The sequence below is a fragment of the Felis catus genome, chromosome B3, assembly GCF_018350175.1.
Source record: "Felis catus isolate Fca126 chromosome B3, F.catus_Fca126_mat1.0, whole genome shotgun sequence".
Lineage (NCBI taxonomy): Eukaryota > Metazoa > Chordata > Mammalia > Carnivora > Felidae > Felis > Felis catus.
The window spans coordinates 2,105,144-2,127,096 of record NC_058373.1 but is presented as its reverse complement, the minus strand read 5'-3'; the positions used below and the strand labels follow the sequence as shown (position 1 = coordinate 2,127,096).

At 55.1% G+C, this 21,953-nt stretch overlaps 2 protein-coding genes across 3 annotated transcripts; one reads left to right on the top strand and one right to left on the bottom strand.

Moving 5' to 3' along the window:
• Positions 1–470: 470 nt before the first annotated feature.
• Positions 471–20,276, top strand: LOC123385779. Of its 2 annotated transcripts, none has more exons than XM_045058719.1 (3): positions 471–2,513; positions 11,744–11,881; positions 16,630–20,276. In XM_045058719.1, the coding sequence occupies exons 1-3, from the start codon at positions 1,909–1,911 to the stop codon at positions 16,832–16,834; spliced, it is 948 nt and encodes a 315-aa protein (XP_044914654.1). In that variant the 5' UTR covers positions 471–1,908; the 3' UTR covers positions 16,835–20,276. The 2 variants fall into 2 exon arrangements, 1 of the variants encoding a protein (XP_044914654.1); XR_006598776.1 differs by lacking the exon at positions 471–2,513 and adding an exon at positions 7,851–8,951.
• TLNRD1 (talin rod domain containing 1) lies at positions 11,901–14,373 on the bottom strand. The gene has a single exon (XM_023254811.2). It carries the CDS (start codon positions 13,629–13,631, stop codon positions 12,540–12,542), a length of 1,092 nt encoding a protein of 363 aa, XP_023110579.1. The 5' UTR covers positions 13,632–14,373; the 3' UTR covers positions 11,901–12,539.
• Positions 20,277–21,953: the final 1,677 nt, after the last annotated feature.

Sequence of the window (21,953 nt, the reverse complement as noted above, 5' to 3'; positions counted from 1 at the left end):
TGTTGTTAAGAATGTCCATACACAAGGGGCGCCTGGGGGGCTCAGTCATTAGACCATGCGACTCTTGATCTCAGGGTCATGAATTCAAGCCCCACGCTGGGTGTAGAACTTACTTTAAAAAAAAAAAAAAGGAGTACCAGGGCACCTGGGGGGCTCAGTTGGTGACACGTCCGACTTCGGCTCAGGTCACGATCTCGCGGTTCGTGAGTTCGAGCCCCGCGTCGGGCTCTGTGCTGACAGCTGAGTCTGGAGCCTGCTTCGGATTCTGTGTCTCTGTCTCTCTCTCTCTCTCTGCCCTTCCCCAACTTGTGCGCTCCACCCCTCTCTCTCTCTCTCTCTCTCTCTCTCTCTCAAAAATAAACATTAAAAAGAAAAGAATGTCCGTCTGTAAGCCCCACTTACAAAGACACAAGTCCTGCCCAGCCTGACACACCCTTCCCTCAGTACAACCCTCCCCCAACACCACTCAAAGCTTCCCTCCTAAGAGACAAGTGACCAAGTACAATCTCCGTAATTTTTTGTCACATTCAGTTATGAGTTGGCGGCTTGCCTGGAACCAGCTAGGACATCCTCCCTCTGGGGGAGGGCGAGGCCTGAAATCAGTGCTCCCGGACGAGGTTATTAGTACAAAGGCCAGAGCGATGCCAGTTAAGCAATCTGAGTCCAGATTTCTGTCCAGTATGTTTTGCCCCAGAAAACACCGCCTCAGATGTATTCCCCGGAGCCTTGCAGGACGGGCCTGCCGAAATCAAGCGTGTTCTACGAGCAGAGTCGTTCTCAGAGCATCGAGAGCGGGCCTCACTTGTGTTTCATGGATGCCTGGCGGCCGAGCAGGCTTACAGGAGCAGGGGCGTGGCTCCGGGCACTTCTGGGGGATGCACTTGATAGGAAGTCTGCCGTGTGATAGGAAGCCAGGCAGTGAGCGGGGGAAAGCGCTCCCCTGGGGGACATTAAAGGCGGGGTTGTTCTGAGAAGGTCGGTGAACTGCCTCCAGCTGCTATGAGCTAATCTCTTAAGGGTTCGGATGCAGGCATCCTCGGACAGGAAGCACTTCGGGGAGTATTTGGGGAGAGGGCAGGGAGGCGCAGAGACAAGATGCCGACTGCGCCTCTCACACCTGCCCTTGGGCCCCGTGGGTGGGGATTCCTCCCCGGGCCAGGGGAACGCGACCTCAGACCGGGCTCCCGAGCCCCATGGCAAGCTTTCGCGTGTGCTGAGAGGTGCCGCTGAAATCCTCACTGTCTTCATCTGGCATTTCCTTCGCAGTTGAAAAGCACAGTGTGCAGCAGCAGGGCCACTTGGAGGCCATCGGGCCGTGGCCCACGCAAGGGGCCCGGCCCCGCCCCGGTGCCCCCGGCCGGCCAACGCTCTTCGGGTCCCTGTCACCTCAGCGGAAGGGAACGCGAATAACTCCTTGTGGCTTTTATGGAGAGTGTTATGGCAACGCACCGTGGCCATGGTAACTCTATCTGCCTGTTACTCCCCTGAAACCGGAAAGTCGGCACTGGAAGGAAAGTTAAATGATTAAGTAGATAGAATGCTTTCGTTTAAAACAATCCCTCTAATTCGATGAGATAAGCATCATCTTTTATTTTGAGGTAGTGTCCACAACCACAGGCAAGAGAAAAGAAAGAAAAACCGGTTGGATCAAACTACTCCAGCTGCAGGGATGAAGTGGAAGTGAAGCCCGAAGGCCCAAGTGCCAGTTTGCCGGACGCCTTCAGAGGCCTCTCGCTCTGCCCGCTGCCGGGGGTTCGGGCAGAGCGCCCCGCCTTCTTCCCCGAGGCTTCGGCTCCTTCCCTCCGCTCACAGGAGCCCGGGCTCAGCCCAGAGCCCGGCTCAAGCACGCTGTTACAACCCAAACCCGACTACGGAAAGTCGTGAGTAATTTTGGCACTGACGACAATTATGGGATCGAAAGCCAGGACTCACCCCCTCGGTCAATTCTCACGCCGGCTTCAAGGGCTCCCCGGGAATGTGGCTCTAAGTCAGCTTGTGGGAAAAAGCGTCCCTTCCCGGGGTAGCGAGCGGTTTCCACATCCCCGCTGGGCCCAGCACCACCCGAGGAGGCCAAGGAGAACGACTACCAAGCTGCCCTCCAGTCCCACAGCCGAGGCCCCAACGAACCCCGACCGGCTGAGACAAGAAAGTTTGGTCCGTCCAGGGCCTCTCAAACACCCCCCTGGAACCCACCCAAAGCTCTGGAAGGTCTTCAAAGGACCAGACGTGTCAGAGCAGCTCCGTCCCGCAGCACTGAGAGCCCCAGTCTTCGGACCTGGGGAGCTGTCTGGGCTCAAGGGGTTAGCAGCTGTTTGGACGGATGGGAAGGACATTCACGTAGAGGCCAACAAAAGCCAAGTGCAGAGCCGGGAGTCCGCCGTGCAGGAGGCAGTGGGAGGTGAAGGCCACAGCCGGATCGGGGCCGTGTGCCCAGTCCAGAGGCGTGCCGTCCGGACTCCATTAACGTATCAAAATAGAAGCGGCAGTGAGGGTCTAACTTTGCTGCACTCGAGGTAAGGCAGGGGGAAGGTGAGAGCAGGCCTGACCTGGGCGAGTGACCCAGGCTGCAGCCAGGGTGCCTCACTCTGGACCGCTGTCCCGGCGAAGGCCAGCGAGGAGCCGGGCGAGGGTCTGGGCAGTGCAGTCCGGGGTAAAGGATGTTCGTGCAGAAATGTTTATTGGGGCCCCGGTGCGCAAGGCAACTGCACTGGTCACTGCGGATGAAAAGATCACTCTGTCACCTGACTGATGACACGGGCTGGGGGCGTGGTGGGTAAACAGCGTATGACGCGGTAAGTTCTAATAAAGGGGAAATACTAAGGACCCTAGGGACCCGCAGGAGGCTGCCACCAGGCTGAGGAGTAGGGGGCAGAGGGGAGAAGCAGTGTGCGGGACGAACGGCCCAGGCGACATCCGGGCAAGAGCTCAGAGGTCAAATGAGAGCGCGGCCGGGGAGGGGAGTCACAAGCGTTACTTCGCAGGGAGTTGGCCGGGAGCTGTGAGACACCGGGCTGGTTGGAAACATCTCCATCGGGAGTTTGCCTTCCACCCTACAGTCAGCAGAGCCGCCACGGAGGTCGCTAACTGGGCAAGTAAGAGAGAAGTCTGCACGCTAGAAATCCACATGCAGGTTATGGGACAAAGCCGGGGTCGATCTTCCTCAAGCATCCTCAGGAGACGAGGACCACGCAGCAGATAGAAAGCCACTGGTCCACGCGATCAGCTCTGCGGGAGACTTTACGAGGGAAGGGAGGGCCTCCTGGGCCCTCCCTCCGCAGAGGGTCCAGGAGGGGCTCCATCCAAAGGCTCATGGGAGGCTCGGAAGGAAACCCACAAAAACGGCCGTGGGTAAGGTTAAAAAATAGCAGGCGTGGGGAGCATTTCAGCCTCGGAGGGCAGAAGAACTCCATCCCAGAAATTCATTCCTTCGTTCACGGTGGTCAGGTGACTAAGGACGCTGGGCTCCATCACCGAGACCTTGATCCTCGTCTGCACCCCACCGCTCGCCGGCTTTGTGACCCAGGGCGCACGCTTTCCGCTCCGCGCCCTCCTCTAGAAGATGAGAACAACTCTTCATACCTTGAGCGGTTGCCCTGAGGACTCGGACACAACGTAACCCGTCTACCATACGTAGTAGGAGCCCCCCAAATGACAGCTGTTGCTTTTCTCCCATTAAACATTTACTGAGCACGCTGGCCACCTGCTCGGGATGACAACGGTGAAAAAAAGAATAATTAAAAAACGCAAAACACAAGAACCGGTTCTCGCCTTGGAAGGCTCCCAGTCTATCAGCCAGCCCACACCCCTGCCGCACGCTTCTTCGGGTGCCCCAGCTCCGCTCCGGGTGACCCCACGGGATGCCAGGCAGCCCGGCCCAGGTCCCCTGTCTGCAGGTAAACTGGCCTCACCGGCCCCACCGAGAGGGTTCCCGATCCAAGGCCAGGCCAGCAACCTGGGGGAGGCGGGGACCGGTTCTGCTTCCTGTAGGGCAGACCCTGCCCAGGAACAGCCCTACACTCTGCGTCGACACTACTCAAAATCAATGAGTGAAAAGAAAATGATACCCAGGCCTTGGAATAAAGCCCACTCTTTAAGGCACCTACAACCCCTAACTGAAAATGCTCCTCCAGCTACAAAAAAAATAAGTTCAGTGAAAGTCTCCCTTAAATGCCATGCAATCACCTGGCACCAAAGGTAGGAAAGACCGGCTCTGATACCGACATCCTTCCCCGGTCACCAAAATAACATCAATCTGGTCAAATCCAGGGACCTCCAAGTTCCCGGGTAGCCAGAGACCCAGGCTCGAAGGTCCTAGTGAACTCTGCGGCGTCCATTCTCGTCTCGCGTCCTCTGCTCTCCCTCCTATCATCTGCACGACACCCGAAGTATGTCAGAATCAGCCTGATCGGAGACCGCTGGAAAATCCAGGGTGAGGCTCCCGCTATCTCGACATCCCCAGGAGGCGTCAAGTGACGTCCGGCACTCTGCGTGGTGTTTGTGACCCATTCTCTTCTCAGCCAGAAGGAAAAAAAATGAGCCAGAACAAGGTAGGAGGAACCATTTAGTTTAGGTAATTAGGAAGTCCTTCCAAAAGTCTAAATGAACTCACAACAGACACTGTAGAATTCACTTCTCCACCCATCAAGAGGGTAGAAACATCTAGTCTCTCAGGCCTCAGATCCATACAAGCTGATGCCATATGGAATTTCCCGGATACACCTACACGGGAAAGATCAAACAGACTCTCACTTGTAATACATATTTAAGCCCTTTTCCTGTGGCACTTCAAGTGAATAATCCTCGTACGTCCAAGAAGGAATCGGCCCCCGTGCTACTAAAACCACTTATCGTATCTAAAAGGGAAGAAGCCGTGGGGAGTCCTGACGGTTCCCGCTCGCTTCTCCCCGGTCATTCGGTGAGTTCTCTGAAAGCCATGCTTTCCCAGACCTGAGTTTTTTGCAAAGTTAAACGGGTGTAACGCTAAAGGACGGCGTGCCCAGAAGACATCTCCATCGGAAGACAGAGCATCTCGAGTCGATTTTGAGGGCGACAAAGGAGGGGGCTTCTGGGATTGTTGCTAAGAATAGCCGTGCGGCTTCGTCATTCTTCTCAAACAAGCTGATATAAGGAACATGGCGACCATCAGACTTGCTAAACCTGACACTGTCATGATCAGCAGCCTGACCCTATGGGACACTGGTGTCACGCCCTCATCTGTTACAGGCGGGGCTCTCTCCCATCTTCTCTGGCTGCCCAGGATGAAGCAGCCCCAGTGAAGTCAAGAAGTGCCAGCGTTTCCAGAAACTCTAGTGGACAAGAAGCGTTGGGTTGAGTTGCAGAGGCGAATGTCGGGACTGCACTAGAATATTTGAATGACTATTGACATTATTTCACATCGTTGGAGACCACAGTTCCACTTTAGTTATGGTGGGAAAACTGTTTTTGTCCTAAGTTGTCAGAGTCATGGTGGCTGAGCCACATTGGATTTGAAGCCATCTTCTGGGACTCCCCCTGGTCACTAGCACGTCTGTCTGATGCCCGTGGCACGACTCCACTGAGAGATGCTCTCATGGAAAATCAAGACGGGCGAACTACCGGATGATGCCGTCTCTTGTCATTTCAACAGACGACCATCCTACCGTCACTAACACAAAATGCCCACACACCTTAGAAATGAAATTCCGAGTGGCAAAACCACAACTACGCTGACACTTTCAGAAACACCTTTATCAGGGAACTTATAAGGGAAAGAATGTCCAAGTAAAATCTAGCCTCCAAGGAAGCTTTTAGGGCAATCGTGCCAAAGTCCTACCTAAGGGGTGGTGCTCGAATGACGTGCCAATTAATTTTAGAACAGGAAGCGGATGGCCATCAAACAAAAAGTGAAGTTGAAGCCGGAAAGGCACCAGTAAGCACTGGATGGACGAGGTTCCCTGCAGCGGTTCTGGAATTTCTGGAGGTTTGACATCCATCTGGGTCTCCTGAGAAGTTGCCGAGTAGGAGTGTCTGGCTGGTTCGGTTGGCAGAGTCTGCGACTTGATCTCGGGCTCCTGAGTTTGAGCCCCATGTTGGGTGTAGAGTTTACTTACGATAAAAAGCTCTTAAAAATTTTTTTTAACGTTTATTTGACAGAAAGAGAGAGACAGAGCACGAGAAAGGGAGGGGCAGAGAGGGAGACCCAGAATCAGAAGCAGGCTCCAGGCTCCGAGCTGTCAGCACAGAGCCTGACGCGGGGCTCGAACTCACGGACCGTGAGATCGTGACCTGAGCCAAAGCCGGACGCTCAACCGACTGAGCCCCCCAGGCGCCCCACCAATAAAAAGCTCTTTAAAAAAGTGACTGATAATATAGCCAAGGCGATTAACTAGTGATTTCTCATTCGATTGGTATCTTGAGTGTCATCTGAAATCCAGGCAAAATGGGACAGAGTCAGAAGCTATGAACTCTTAGTTGAGGCCCTGAGATTTCTGAAGTGTTTCAGGGCACGATGCTCGGTAACCTTGAACACACAGCCCATCCGTTTCTCTTCCTGCAACACAGGACTTTGAAAGTTCTCTGTGTGCCCCACTTCTGCATCACCTGGATACATGTAGTTATTAATACAAGCAAGTGGATCCATTTTTAAATTAGGCTAGCAAATCTCAATTAGCATTCAGCCTCCTCCGTGAAGTCTGAAATGTCTGACTGACACCGCGGTTTGAAGAACTTAAGACCAGGGGCGCCTGGGCGGCTCAGTCAGTTAAGCGTCCGACTTCGGCTCCGGTCCCCATCTCGAGGTTCGTGGGTTCAAGCCCCGCATCGGGCTCTGTGCCGACAGCTCGGAGCCTGCAGCCTGCTTCATTTTCTGTCTCCCTCTTTCTCTATCCCTTCCCCATTCACCCTCTGTCTGTCTGTCTCAAAAATAAACATTAGGGGCGCCTGGGTGGCGCAGTCGGTTAAGCGTCCGACTTCAGCCAGGTCACGATCTCGCGGTCCGTGAGTTCAAGCCCCGCGTCAGGCTCTGGGCTGATGGCTCAGAGCCTGGAGCCTGTTTCCGATTCTGTGTCTCCCACTCTCTCTGCCCCTCCCCCGTTCATGCTCTGTCTCTCTCTGTCCCAAAAATAAATAAACGTTGAAAAAAAATTTTTTTTTTTAAAATAAATAAACATTAAAAAAATTTAAAAATTTAAATAAAGACAAGCAATGTTTCAAGGTGCCTGGGCAGGCGTGGGCAGACGGATGAAGAGGCAGGGCTATGCTCCCTATCTGGGATGTCCTTGAGCATATCACAACATAGCAGCTGTGTCAAATTGAGTGAAGGGTGAAGGAAAGAATACTAAGGGAAACAGACTTGCACATGAATGTTTTAGATGATACTCCCAATGACCCGATGGAAGCAGAGTAAGGTCCACGGAGCTCATCACATGCCGACACTTCACGGCAATTCATCAGAAATATTTAACTTTTACAATGGGAAAACAGAAGCACAAATGTTCAGATGACATGCCCAGCAAACACCTGCCTACTTTCCCAAGACCGCCGGAAGGACCCAGCGACATAGCATACGCAAACTTGTAAGTCGAAAAGAAGTAAAACACAGTAACTGCCTCAGCTCCCACAGCAAATAAGGCCGTAGTCCAGTCATGGTCACTACGTGCGTCTCCTAGAACAATGCTTCTCAAAGTTACCGTGTCCACAGATCACCCCGGAGTCCTTGCCAAAGAGCAGATTTCTCATCGGGTAGGTCGGGGGTGGGGGTGGGGGTGGGGGTGGGGGTGGGGGTGGGGAGATCCTGCTCCCCACCCAGTTCCTGGGCAAGGCAATGCCAGCCCCCGGGACCACCCTCGTGAGGAGCGAGGCTCTGAGAGGTCACCCCGGTTCTTGGTGCAGGACGGCTCTGGTAGGACACATTCCTGAGTGCACTGCAGGCGTGAGCGTCCCTACCGTGGGCTTTGGAGAAAGTCTGCATGCTTCGTTTGGTTCTGAACAGAGTACTTTAAACTCAGTAGCAAAGTGTCCTTTCTCAGGCGGCCCAAGAGCTCAAGGGTTGATTTTTAATTACGGTGTCTGCCAGGCTCTAGTTTTCTAGGACAAGAGTCGGCAACGTGCAAAAACCCAGAAAGCTGATTTGCCAGTTTACTATTCTAGACTTCAGCTCCTCTCCAAGGGGGGTCGGAGGAAGGGAAGAACTCTGTCCTCGTAAACACACCCTGACACACACAGCAAAAGAAAACCCTGCCAGTTTGGAACTAAATTTGGACTAAATTATCTTCTCTATCGGAAGAATTGGGCTCAAAATATCCAGGAGGGGGAAAAAAAAGAAAAAACACCTGAGCAAACAAGAAACTTGCAGAAATGCAGCTCCCTCCTGATACAGAAGCACTCCGGTCTCACGGAGTCTGGCCGAGAATAAAAAGACACCAGCAGGGTCTGCAGACCGGTGGTTGTCCAGGCTGCGTGTGCATCAGAATCAGCTCGCTGGACAAAATTCAGACGCTCCACCCCCAGGGTTTCCGATCGATCGGGCCGGAGGGAGGGCGCAGAAAGGTGCTGATAAGGCCACTGCCGGGGTCCCCAGACATGGCCCGCAGCACAGAGTCTATGCAAGAGGGACGCACCACGTCTCCCATACAACCACACCCCGGCGCCCAGCACCGGGCCCGGAACGCACCGCTCGCCCCCAACAAGTATTTGCCGAACCAATGCCTGTTCTGACTTTCACTTCCAGAAACATTTCACTGCTCGCCTATATACACTTGCACTTTGAAAGCCAATTACACGTGTCCCAGGCATGACAGCCCGTGACCCGTAAACGGGGACCTGTAAACAAAATCCATCCCAATCACAGACACTAGTATCACTTTTCCCAGACACTCTCCAGACGGTCGGCCTCTGAGCCTTCTCCCGCTAAAGCGGAAACGCACACACAACTCACCGGGCCGGAGGACCCCAAGAAGAAGGACCCTACTCGGGTAAGACAGGTCAATTCATTTCACGCATGCTCGGGCAAAAACCAAATCTTTCATCAGGACAAGAATTTGCTGGGAGAGCACACAAATATCTGCGTCCCCCTCGGAAACCCAGAGATGGTGCCGGACCCAAGATGCAGCCCCGCAGGACCAAGTGCGGGGGGGGGGGGGGGGGCGGCGTTGCGGATTAACTCCCTAACTCCGAGCTCTGCACAGAAGGGGCTGCGGCTGGCGCTCTTCAAATCCTCTGCCTGATCTGCACGTTACCATAGCCACCAACCTTCCGAAAAACAGGTGTTTCTGTTAAAATTAGCTGTTTCAAACTGTTCGGTGTTCTAGATCCCTAGATGGCAGCTTAAAAAAAAAAGCGTTCACGGGATAACCAATCAGAGGTCACCGATGCTTCCGGAATCACAGTCTTTAGATCTTCCTGAGAAACATCTCCCCTAAATTAGGAGAAAGGGGGGGTGGGAGGAAAGAAACTGAAGTCGGGGAGAACACACACCACACACACAATTTCTCTAGTTCCTCCCATCGACCCGGAATGAATAACAGGACGAGGCCATGCTTAAACCAGCCAAGGAAAGACAGCTTTTTTTTCGGGTTAAGTCTTGTGTTTGAAAGCCTTTTGTCCCACTTATTTGCCTTGACCGTCATAAATAATGGCTTTTGTTCTAAGACTTTAGGCATAATGATTTCCTTCTCTCCCGAAGATCCAAAGGAAGGTTTTCAACATCCCCGGTCAGGATGGCCCCATTAATCCTGGGTAAGAAAACGTGCCCTTGGATGTCAAAACAGCCCAAGGATGAGGTCTTAAGTGAACTCTAATGTGGTTTAATTAAAACAAAACAAAACAAAACAAAACAAAACCAGGCCACTCTGATTTTAGTCCTGGAACACCAGTGATCTCTGCTGACCTCGTGAAACCCAATGAACTAGGTCTGAGACGTTCCTTTTTTAAAAATCAGGGCTATTTTAAAAACAAGTTTAGCGAGCTGGTGCACTGAAAACTGAGATGACAAGAGGCCCTCGCCTACAGAAGCAGCACAGACCCAGAGATGCACTGTGTTCCTTGGTCTGGTTTCCCGAGAACCTGCTGAACAAAATACAAGAATTCATTTCGAGCCCACCTGCTGGAAGAAAAATCCCAAACTTATCTTAGAGACAGAAGGAGGGGAAGGGAGGACGTTAAGACACCAGTGAAACTTGTAACCACTTCAGAGGACAGAGATGTTGAATATTACCGGACACCTTTCATATACAGAAATGTAAAGGGACACCACCAGGCGGCTATGACAAAAAGAAGCTTTAAAATGGATTTGCCGGCAGGCTAGTTAACTTCATCCAAGTAGACAGAGAAAGCGAGGGGTTTTTTGGCACGCAGCGTCCTGAAGATTGCTTCTGTACGGAATGAGCCCAAGCAACAACTGGCGATTATCTTTGTCTGAATCAAACACCAAACTTAACGGGTTCCTGGCCCTAGTTTTGTTTTACCTTGTTCTTTTCAGTTTGCTCTCTGTGACCTGCATAGGCTAAAGGAAGCAGATAATTAGAGACTCTACAATAACTTCTGTACATAAATGAAAGTAGCCATTCCTATATGCAAGCAGGATGGTCGTTGGCACACGGGTTAAGATTCCTCCCCGCAAATACTTCCGGAACCTGGCTGACCCAGACTTAAAGAAGGGGCAGGGGGACAGGAAAAAACATTCTCAAGGTCATTTTCATTTTTTACACACTTTAAACGTCTGAATCTACCAGGACCCAGGAGGAAGCCAAGAGCGCCCTTGACAGTTTTTTAAGAAACGTGTCCGTGTACTACCATTTTAAGACTTTTCCAAACATCGAATTCAGAGCAGTTACACGATCTAGTCTTACCCAACACGGGTTTACACGCCGAGCATGATGTTCCAGTAACAAACACAGCTATTCAAGTAAAACAGACGTCGAAAGGACTTTCTAACATATTACGGTGAGAAAGTCTTTCTTCTCAGATCCGCGGGAACCACAAAGGTTTAGGCACAACAAACCCCAAGAAAAGTGTAAACGGAGCAAATTTAAAGCATGTATGACTTCTCCTCCGCGTGGCTCTCCAGGACAGGCGCTGCAAATAAACATGTTACACTTTCCGTGGGGAAATGTCCAACACTTAACTAGGTTCAGCAAAACTGTAACACCCCTCCCTCCCCAATGTTTTCTTAGCGTGTCTGCAGAGAGCACAAACCACCTCAAAATAACTCCAAACTTCAACTGACGGAGATTCTTCCAACGCAGAATCAACTAGGGCAGATCTTGAGACAAGGTCACCAAAATCAGCCCTTGGCCTGCAACTATGCTGCGGCTCTAGAAAGTTCTCCACGCTTCCCGCCCCCCGCCCCCAACACCTCTCCCTCTATTACAGTCCAGATCCCTCTGTACTTTCTCCTGACATCACCGGATCTTGTCCGAATAGACCCGCCTACGTAAATGAGGCTCCAAGCTCTCCTGGAAAGAACTTGGTCTACTTCGACAGCTGCACTGCACGGACCCTCCGACCCGAGGAGGGTGGGGTACCACGCAGGATTAGGGAGACCCTTAATCTGAAAGAGACGGGCAGAATACCCCTCAGACCAGGGTCAGCCTGAACCAGTGTTCATCAGGGCAGAAAGGGGTGGGAGACAAAGGGGGCTGACTTACGTTCCAGGAGAAACCAGAGGCAAGACAAAACCCCACCGACCGCCCAGCCCCCGCACCCACGCCCGTGACACGCGCTTTACATCGACAGTGTCACACCGTGCTCTCTTCTTGAATTCCAGGTTGCTCAAAGCGGTGACTCTCCAGGAAAAAGGAGACAGGGCTGAGGACCGGAGGCACTGCTCCCGAAGCACAGGCTCCGGGGCGCCCTTCCAGAGAGCGCGTGCAGAGTGCAACGTCACAGCGATCGAACGTCAACAGTAAGTGCCAAAGGCCATCTGAGAAACATAACATTTTAATAGATGAAATAAATACTCCAGTACATGCACGGTAAAAACTTGACATTGGGGGGAGGGGGGAAATCACTCTATAGTGTAAATTAAAAAATAAAACACACACTCACAGTAGCTTTCCCCCCCATTTGCAAATCACATGGCAATGTCATACTCTTTCCACACCAAGTATACGCCTAATCCAACACGATTTGCTTAAAAAAATAACAGCATACAAAAAAAAAAAAAAAGATAGCTACATCCATGTCTAAGGAGTGAAACTGAGGTAACCTTTCTTTTAATTAGGAAAAATCAAAACAAAACGGAAAAAAAAAAAAAACGGGCCAAAAAAGAAACGAACCCATGACCTCCTTCCTGCCCGATTGGTTAGAAAATTGAGGGGCGGAGCTCCGGAACAGGAGCCGGGGGCGGGTGCGGGCGCGCCACCTCGCGGTCCCTGCTGCGTGCGCGCAGGTGGGCGCTGCGGCGGGAGGGGCCCCCAGCTCTCTGGAAGGTTCTTTCCGAGCGTCTGCCGTGGGGGAGGGGCTTCCCCTGGGATTTCTTTGGTATAAATGGAGAGGGGCGGAGAGTGAGTATCTTCCTCTAGTGGGGGGGGGGGAGGGCGAAGGGGCGCGGGGCGGGGGTGCTAATTCACAGAATTGGAATTCACTGGCGGTAAAGTCCTGGGCGAAGACCTCTCCCGTAAAGCCTGAGATAGCAGGGTGCAGCCTTCAGACACGGCGCAGGCCGAGTTCCTCAGCCTCTCCCTGTGGTCCGACATCTTGGCGCCCCCGTCGGGGTGCTGCGCCAGATCCCTGAGGCACTGGGTCAGGAGCACGCAGGCCGACACCACGCTCATAGCGCCGCCCAGGATGGCGGTCTGCACCGCCTTGCCCTCGGCGCTCACGGCCGCCGCGCGACCCAGGAACTGCGGCTCGGTGGCGAAGCCCACCAGGGCGCTCACGGCCTGCACCAGCGGCCCGCTGAAGAGCGCGCAGCGGCTGCGGGCCAGCTCGCTGGGCGCCGCCTTCACCTCGCGCACGCAGGCCAGCAGCGCCGACGCGCTGGTGCTCATGCACTTGACGCCCAGCTTGAACTGCTCGCGGGAGAAGCGGTCCCGGGACTTGTCGCTGGCCAGGGCGCACGCGTCCGTCAGGAACTTGAGGTTGCGCGACAGGCCCTGGGACACCTCCAGCAGCAGCTGCGGCGTCATGTCGGCCAGCGGGGTGGCGCGCAGCACGGCGCAGCCCTGCTCCACCTCGTGGCGGCAGCGCGTCACGCGGTAGCGGTCCACCAGGCCCGGCTGCGCGGGCTGCGCGCCCGGCGTGGCCACGGCCGCCAGGTAGGCCGCGTGGGCGGAGCACTCGGTCAGCGACACCACCAGGTCGCCCAGCTCCACCAGGCTGTCCCCCGCCTCCCCGAAGCGGCCCATGTTGAGCTGGCTCTGCACGTCGTGGGTGAGGATGGAGAGCCCCTTGGTGCGCGCGATGATCGTGTCCCGGCACTGCTCGAAGGACTCGGCGGCGCCGGCGCAGGAGGAGGCGGGGCCCTCGAAGAGCACGGGCCGCGCCTCGCTCGACAGCAGCAGCAGGTCGGCCACCAGCTGCATCTTGCCCTTGCAGTGGTCGCAGACGGACACCAGCCTCTTCCGCGGCTGCGAGCAGGCCCCCCCGACGGCGCTCGCAGGAGCCGGAGAAGCGGCCTCGCCAGCGGGCTTCCCGGCGCTGCCGCTAGCCATCGCGCCCGGGGGGCACTGGCATGCCGCTGGGGAGCCCGCTACCGCCGCCGCTGCCACTGCCGCCGCCCCCGCGGCCGTCGCGACTCGGCTGGCCAGGACCGCGGTGCCTTCCCCGCACCATCATGCCATCCACCGCGCCGGGCGGAGGGCGCTGGGCTGCGGCGGCCGGGGCCCGGGCGGCGCGGGGCGGGCCCGAGGGCCAGAGGACGCAGGAGGCTCTCCGGGGCGCGGGGAGGGGCTGCGGCGTTCGGCCTCCTGGAGGGCTTGCGGGAACCATGAACCGGGGCACGGCCAGACTCACGGAGCGCGCTCCTCGTCGCCGGGCTGCCAGGAAAGTCCCTTCTGCTGGGCCGCCGCTGCCGCCGCCTTCCTGGGCATGGCCCGGCCCGGCCGCCGGAGCGGGAGGGCGGGAGGGAGGGAGGGGGGGGAGCTGGGAGGTGTCCTTCCTTCCTTCCTTCCTTTCTTTGAAATCAAAATCTCTTCCTCGGGGAGGAGCGCGGGCGGCGGCTCGGGCGGGCTCTGCTGTCAGCCTCCTCGGGCTCGGCGGCGCACGTGGGCTTCAGGCGCCCCGACCCCGCCGGGCGGCACTTGCCCGCGACGGCGGCCGGGGCCGGCGCGGTGGGGCGCGCATCTCCCGCCGCCCGGTCTCGGGACGCGGCGCCGGCGGCGGCGGCGGCGGCAGGGCCGAGGGTGTGGCCGGAGCTGGAGTCAGAGTCGGGCGGGAGCCTGCACTGATTGCGCACAGCGGCCGCCCCGCTCGCGCGCTCGCCCGCCCGCCACGCCCGGGCGCGCCGGCCGCCGCGGCCGCCCCTTCCCGCCTCGCCGGCTCACAGCGCGCGGCCCGGCGCCGAGGCGGCACGCCCTCCCCGACCGCGCGCCCCGAGGCCGGCCGCCGGCCGCGGGCGCGAGTCCATCCCGGTCGCCTGGTCGCCTGGGGCCCGCGGCGGCTGCGCTCTCCCGAGCCCCCGGGCCCTGCGCATCGGACGCCCGGCGCGCGTCTCCCCGGCGGCCGCGCCAACTCAGAAGGTCCCCGCGGCGCCGCGGCCGCCCGCCCGGGCCCCGGCTCCTGCCATTTCCGTCAGCCGCCAACTTCCGAGCGAGCCGGGAGAAACCGAAAGGAAAAGGGCGGGGGCCGCCTCCCGTGCCCGCGCGGGCCGTGCGAGCGCCGCCGCCCTGCCGGGGCCGCCCGAGCCTGCTCCCCTCCGCGTCCGCGCCTCGCCCCCGGGCTCGCCGCCGCCGCCGCCGCCCGGCCGTCACCTCCCCGGAGCCTATAGAAATCTTTTGTGTGGCGTCACCGCCTTTCGTTTAAATCCCGCTTCCTCCTCTCGCCCTTCCTCCCGCCCCCTCCGCCGCTCCCGGATGCTCGCGCGATGCGCTGCTCCTCCCCCGGGAAGCTGGGTGGCTGCGGGGGACGCCGCCGCCCAGCGCGCCTGTCGCGGGCGCGGGGCCGGGGATCCCGCGGGGGTGGGGGCGGGCCGGGGGTCCCGCGGGGGGTGGGGGGCGGGGGTGGGTCGTCCGGGCGCACGGCCCGGGCGGGGACGCGGGGCGCGGCCGCCGGCGGCCTGACGGGCGCCCTGGGCCGACCCCGGGGCTGCACGCTTCCCGCCCGCCGAGTGGGCGAGTCTCGAAGGGGACTGTTTGTGCGCCGCAGGGAGGAGGGCGTCCCCTGGAGACGCGCCGGGGGCCTGGCTGCGCGCTCCGCGGGACCCGGGCCGGCTGGGCCAGACGTCGCCCTGCCCTTTGTTGTGCGTGCCCCTCCTCCCCGGGGCGCCGAGGGCGCCGGCCGGGGAGTCGGAGAGGAGCCGGGGTGGGGGTGGGGGTGGGGGTGGGGGGTTGGCTGTGTGCTTGGATCGCGGTCTTTGCGCCGGACTTCCTGCGGGCACTCTCTCTCGGGCCGTGGAGGAGTTGTGTGACCCAGTGCGAGCTCTCCCCCCAAGGGGCCGTGGTCTCGTCTCGAGATCAGATGGCGTGCACCGACTGCTGGAGGGCCTGGCTCGCCAGCAGTAGCGGCTAGACCCTCTCCTAACGAGGACGCCTTCCGCTCCGTGATGGGGTCGTAGTGGCCCCTGTGAAGGAAGACGAACAGCCTTTCGGGGGGAACGTTGCCGTCCCGTTTTACAGATAAGCAACCGATGGTCTGATGGCTCAAGAGCCTCCCTAAGGACAGGAGGACAGCCAGTGGCCGGGCGAGGAGCCCACCCCAACCTGTTTTCATCTTACCCAGACCTGGCTGGTCAGGAAGCGGTTCAGGCATCTGGGCTCCCTCCCAGCGGAGGGCCCCCCAGATGCCCAGCCCCTCGCAAGCTGGGTGTGTCCGCCAACGGAAATGTTTGTTCCTCTGTCCCTTCCTGGGACCTCGGGGTCACCTTTTTTTTTTTTTTCAGCCAGCCAGTTAAGGTTACTTGTAACTAAGATGACCTTGCAACTTATCCAAACTGAGGCTTCTCTGAGAGTGAATTGTGAAATACATCACTTTAAAAATTAACCAGGAACAACGGATACGAACCTGAATGGGTATAGTCACCCTACTTATAACACAAAGTGTCCTTAGATATCTTCTAGAATCTAGCCGGACCCACTTGTTTTGCAAGGCAAGGCCAACGAAACTGGTGATTTTCTAAACACGGGGCAAATCTATAGGCTGAAAATCCCTTTTGCTTTTCTCGGAGCAAAACCCAGTTGGACGAATCGAGCTCTTTCCCCGGCAATCCAGGAAAGTACCCTGTTCTTCCGTAGCTCTGGAAACTTACTAGAAGTCAAACCCTTCCCGCCATTCCTGGTTTATTCATGAAACTTGCTCTAGGATCAGGATTTTTCTCCCAAAGCTCCTTGGCTCTTCGGGGTGATGTTTTCCTTCTACGTATGCACTCTCTTGGTTTTGCTGGAAGCCTTCTGCCTCCTCCGCGAGCTCTCTTACACATAGAATGTCCCGCCGTATTTGCTTTAGCTTTAAAAGCAGATCGGATTATCTTCTTGGCCTTCCTGCTTCATTTTTCAGGTACGGCAGCTCCTACACTGACCCTTCCCCATACTATCTGCGCCTGCCTGTTGGGACACCTTACCCTCTGCCATCATTCATTCACTCCACGAACACTGGACACCCAGCACGTGCCAGGACCCGTGCCGGGCACGAAAGTTACATAATAAGTAACGGAAGGGCTCTTCCTTCGGAGGGGCAGAGCCCAGAGAGGGCAACAAAGTGACACAAGGAAGTCGTCATCGGAATGGCGACAGCACAGAGGACAGAAAGTACCAGGGATACTGCTGCTCACCGATGTTCAGTTGCAATTAGGCGGGGACATGAGCAGGACAGACACCCATGTCAAGCCCGGTGCTGTAGCCTATCGTAGCGTAACTTGATTGGTAGAAGGCGGGCTGTATGTGCCCCTCGGAGTCACCGGAGTAAGGACTTTCTCTTGAGAAAACTCCACTCATTGGGGCGCCTGGGGGACCCCGACTTCGGTTCCGGTCACGATCTCGCAGTTTGTGAGTTTGAGGCCCACGTTGGGCTCGCTGCTGTCTGCGCAGAGCCCGCTTCGGATTCTCTGTCCCCTTCCTCTCTGCCCGGCTTGCGCTCTCCCAACGTAAATAAATATTAAAAAAAAAAAAACACCTCCGCTCATCATCCCTTCGAATCCTCTCTTGAAATATAATAATGAACCAAAGGCACTATGCAAAGCATTTTCCACTAAAATGGAAATTGGGTCAGAGAAGAAAGCTGCAAATACACGGGCTGAAGGGTTGGCTGGGGGAAGGTGAGTGGAGCCCTCAAGGGGAAGCTGGGGCCGGGTGGAAAATAGCACGGCCCCTGGAGAACGTGTTCTCAGTGCCTGGCTCAAGGCCGACACTTCGTGGGCATTTAATAAATACATGAACGAGCAAGATGCGAGTAGAGAGCTGCCTGAGGGTTTGGGGAGGCGAGGTGGAGCTGATTGGGATCGGACCAGGCTGGACTGGGGAGACGTGCTTTCTCTCCTTCCTCGCCTATTCTAGAAGGGGTGTCGGCCACCTGGACTTTGGGCAGGGATGACACCTTCGACAGTATGAACGCTCTGTTTGGGTTCATTTTAATGTTTTTTTCTTTTTGAGAGAGCGTGGGGGCCAGAGAGAGAGAGAAAGAATCCCAAATAGGCTCCCCTCGGTCAGCACAGAGCCCGACGCGGGGCTCGAACTCACCAACCGTGACATCACGACCTGAGCTGAAATCGAGAGTGGGAGGCTTAACCGACTGAGCCAGCCAGGTGCCCCGGGTTTTTTGGGTTCTTTTCAATTGTAGCCAAACATTCACAACATAAAACTTTCCGTTTAGCCGTTTCTGTGAACTTGGCCGCAGTTCAGTGGCGTTATGCACATTCGCGGTGTTGTGCAACCGCCCGCCCCGCTCGCCTTCGGATGGATACCTCTCGTCTTCCCAAATGGAAGTTCTATTCCACTCACTGTTCACGCCTCATGTCCCTCCCCCCAGCCCCTGCCACCCACTGTTCCGTTTTCTGCCTCTATACATTTGTCTGCTCTGCGTTCCTTATGTAAGTGGAACCACACATACCCTAGTTTTCCTTCTGTGTCTGGCTTATTTCACCTAGAATAACGTCTTCGTGGGTCACGGGTATTGTAGCAGGTGTCCGAATTTCCTTCCCTTTGAAGACTGAATAACATTCCATTGCAGGGGTATAGGCTGGGTTTTGATGCCCAAGGGTCAGGCGCTCTCCGGAGCTTAAAGACCGACAACCAAGCTGTGTCTGGTCTGCTGTGCCACCTGGTGGTCAGTGAGGGGCGTTCTCTGCCCTGATGCATCTTTCCCTTGAAGCAGCTCTCCCTTGGTCTTGTTTTGGCTCCCAAATGAGCCCCTTCTGACTCAGGCCGTCTTTTCTTACACGTAGCCAAACACCACTCTGTATCATCTTCCTTTTCGATCCTCCTCTACGGGACGGGAATTTATATCTGGAAACTTACCCCTACCCCCTCCTTTTCCCTGATTCACTCAGCCCCACTGGTGAAGAACGAGTGTGTGACAGCCCTAGGGCTGTGGTTCATCAGGGGCGGGATCACGTTGTGACAGGTCCACCCCCCCCCCCCCCCCCAGCATGCTGTCTTGTGCTCTGGTGTATCTTGTTCCCAGCCCTTAAGAACTCCTGGGGAGGATCACATGCATTACTCCCACATCCTCCCCATCCTCCCCCCCGCCCCCCCCCCGCCTCCTCCCTCCCTCTGTGCCCTCTCTCTGTTCATCTGAAGCTGAACAGGGGAGGGAGGCGGTGTGCAAGGCTGGTTATACCACGGCAGGCACACGTGAGCACTCAGGTCCCAAGAGCTGGGAGATCTGGAACTCTCTCCAGTCTGGTTTCCAGAGAGCCCTGCATAGAGGTGAAGATTGCTTTCACGGGTAAATTCTCTACCCCATTTCCCGACTGGTGAATCATCCTGGGGGTTATTTTCCATTTTCCAGAACTCTGTAGGGGAGGAAAGATAAATGCCAAGATCCAGGTTCCCTGAGTTCCCAACACCAGTCCTGCCGAAACATTTTTGATATCTCTCATGGTGCCTAGCACATAATAAGTCAGTAACCGCAGACTGACTAGCTTTATGGCCTTCAGGTGGAGCCTCTCCGACCCCCCCACAGACCAGGGCATCTCTGCCCCCCGAGCAACCATTGTGCGCAGCTACAGTGCGGCCGTGAGCACAGTGTATTTGTAGCTGTTGGGGACAACCCCGTCACGTCTTTAAGCACAAGGACTTGATGTGTTCCTCTCTTCCCCCACACCTGTTTGCGATACTCTGCAAGGAAGGCGTCCTTTCACTGAGCCAAAATCCTGCTGGCCACAGCTCTTACTTAGCCGTGAAAGTCCTGGACATTCACAAACCCACAGCAGGGGCATGGCCTGCGTGTGGTCGTGACGTACGGCTCCTGGCTCCGGGGTTGAAGCAGAGGCCAGAGGCCTATTTGCTTAGCGAGAGCGTGCACCCCATTTTTTCTTACAGCTTCTTGTAGACAGTCCAGGGAGGCGATTCTTTGGAATCAGAGACTGTGAGTTCACTAGACGTATCCGTGCTGCAGAGCACAGCTGATGTTTCAGGCGACACCGATAAAAGTCGTCCCTTCTCCTCTTAGAAGATTCAGATCTGATCCTCAAATTTTCAAGGCAGTTGCAGTACCATGGATAATTCGGATTAAGTGTATTATTCTGGGAATTTCAGTCAAAATTAGACTTTTTTCCCTTATATGCTGGTAGAGAGAACAGTATTAATATTTTAGGGGCATCAGTGTGTTTATGTGTGTCTCACCCCTTTTAGAATACAACTGACTTGACATCCCACTGCTCAGAGATAACCATTATCCACATATTTATAGTTATTTTCCTGTGCACTCATAGATACATATGATTTTAATACCATTTTATAACATTTTATTTAATAAATAAGATGACCGGTTTCAATATCAACAAATATACATCTAGGAATCATACGTGATGATTGTAATGTTCCCCATTGGACAAGTGGATGACAGTTTTGCAATCTGTGAGTGTAGATTTTACAGTCCGCTCTTGTCGAACATCCAAGGTTCTCCTGTTTTCCCCTCTTTAAAAAAAAAAATGTTTATGTTTATTTATTTTTGACAGAGAGAGAGACAGAGACAGAGCACCAGCGGGGGAGGGGCAGAGAGAGAGGGAGACACAGAATCCGAAGCAGGCTCCAGGCTCTGAGCTGTCAGCACAGGGCCCGACGCGGAGCTTGAACTCACAAACTGTGAGATCATGGCCTGAGCCAAAGTTGGGACACTCAACCGACTGAGCCACCCAGACACCCCTCCTGTTTTCCCCTCTTATGGAAAGAGTTGCAGGGGCACCCGGATGGCTCAGTGGGTTAAGCCTCTGACTCTTGGTTTCGTCTCAGGTCATGATCTCACGGTTCGAGAGTTTGAGCCCCGCGTAGGGCTCTGTGCTGACAGCTCGGAGCCTGGGGCCTGCTTCGGATTCTGTGTCTCTCTCTCTCTCTCTCTGCGCCTCCCCCGCTGATGCTCTGTCTCTCAAAAAAGAAACGTTAAAAAATTTAAAAAAAAAGAAAAGAGTTACATAGGATTATTACAACAGGTACATGAAGAAATACATGTAAAGCACTCGGAAGAATTACTGCTATATGGTAAATGCTCCGTGTTATGATCAGCTCTAGTGTTTTCATTGTCCGTTTCCTCGGAGTCAGTTCTTGGAAGCAGAATCGCTAAGCAGAGATCACGTACATTTTTGTAGGGTTTTGATAGCGTTCACCTAATTTTCTTGTAGAAAAACTGCCCCCCCCACCCCCGTAAGCAAATGAGACTGCTTATGTCGTAAGCATTGTCAACAGGGTACGCTATAGTTCCATCCTGGCCCATAGGATAGGTAAAAAATCATATCTTGTATGTATCTTGGTGAGATTCAGCGCTTTTTGTTCGTGTATAAATTGGCCATTTTTTGATTCTGAGTAGAGAACAGTATTGCTCGTGTCCTTTCCCATTTTTGGTTGACAGTAGGCCCTTAGAAAATAAATGCTCGCAGAGTTGAACGGACTCAAGTTCCAAACACCGAAACGATGACAGCAGTCAATGCAGATGTTTTCACAAAAGTCAGTGGGTCATAGACTGAATTGATTTGTGCCTTCGATGAAAGTCGGTAGCCCCGGAATTTTTCACACAATCCCACTAGTATCTGTGAAACAGTAAATGACTTTGTTTTTTTTCTTCCTGTATAACCAGACACCGTGGACCAGGAATCTCAGCACTTTCGCACCTTAGCTTGGCAGCTGGCAAAATAAATGAGCAGGGTGACCCCTCCCAGCGGAGCACATGATCGACCACAGCTGTTCATGTTTTTTAGCATGACTGCACCGGGACAGGGCTGTGAGCCACTGGGTGGAGCCCTGGGGAGAAAGCTTATGACATTTCCCCTATGATTTCAGAGAAGAAAAGGAAAAAAACCCTCTTTTTCTTGTGAGTTTCTGCTCCATGTCAACGGAACATGTCATAGACTGTATACATATGGATGCACGCATGCGTGCCTCTGCTGGGGGAGAGAAGGTGCTGCCTGCATTGTTAGGTAGCTGTCTACTCAGCAGCTGCCTCCTCTCGTCCCTTGATAACAGAATCCCGCTTTTATTTGGGGTGACAACGTATACAGCTAGAAGACAGTCTCCCGGGGTCCTTCGGGGGGTAGGTTCCAGCCAATGAGATGTGAGCAGACACGTGTGGCTATCCACGCAGGCTGCTTAAAGGAAGCTAGCTCCCTAGAAAAGTGTGCCCCTTTGACCCTCCTTCCTTCCCCCTTCCCCTGGATGAAAGTCATCCTAACG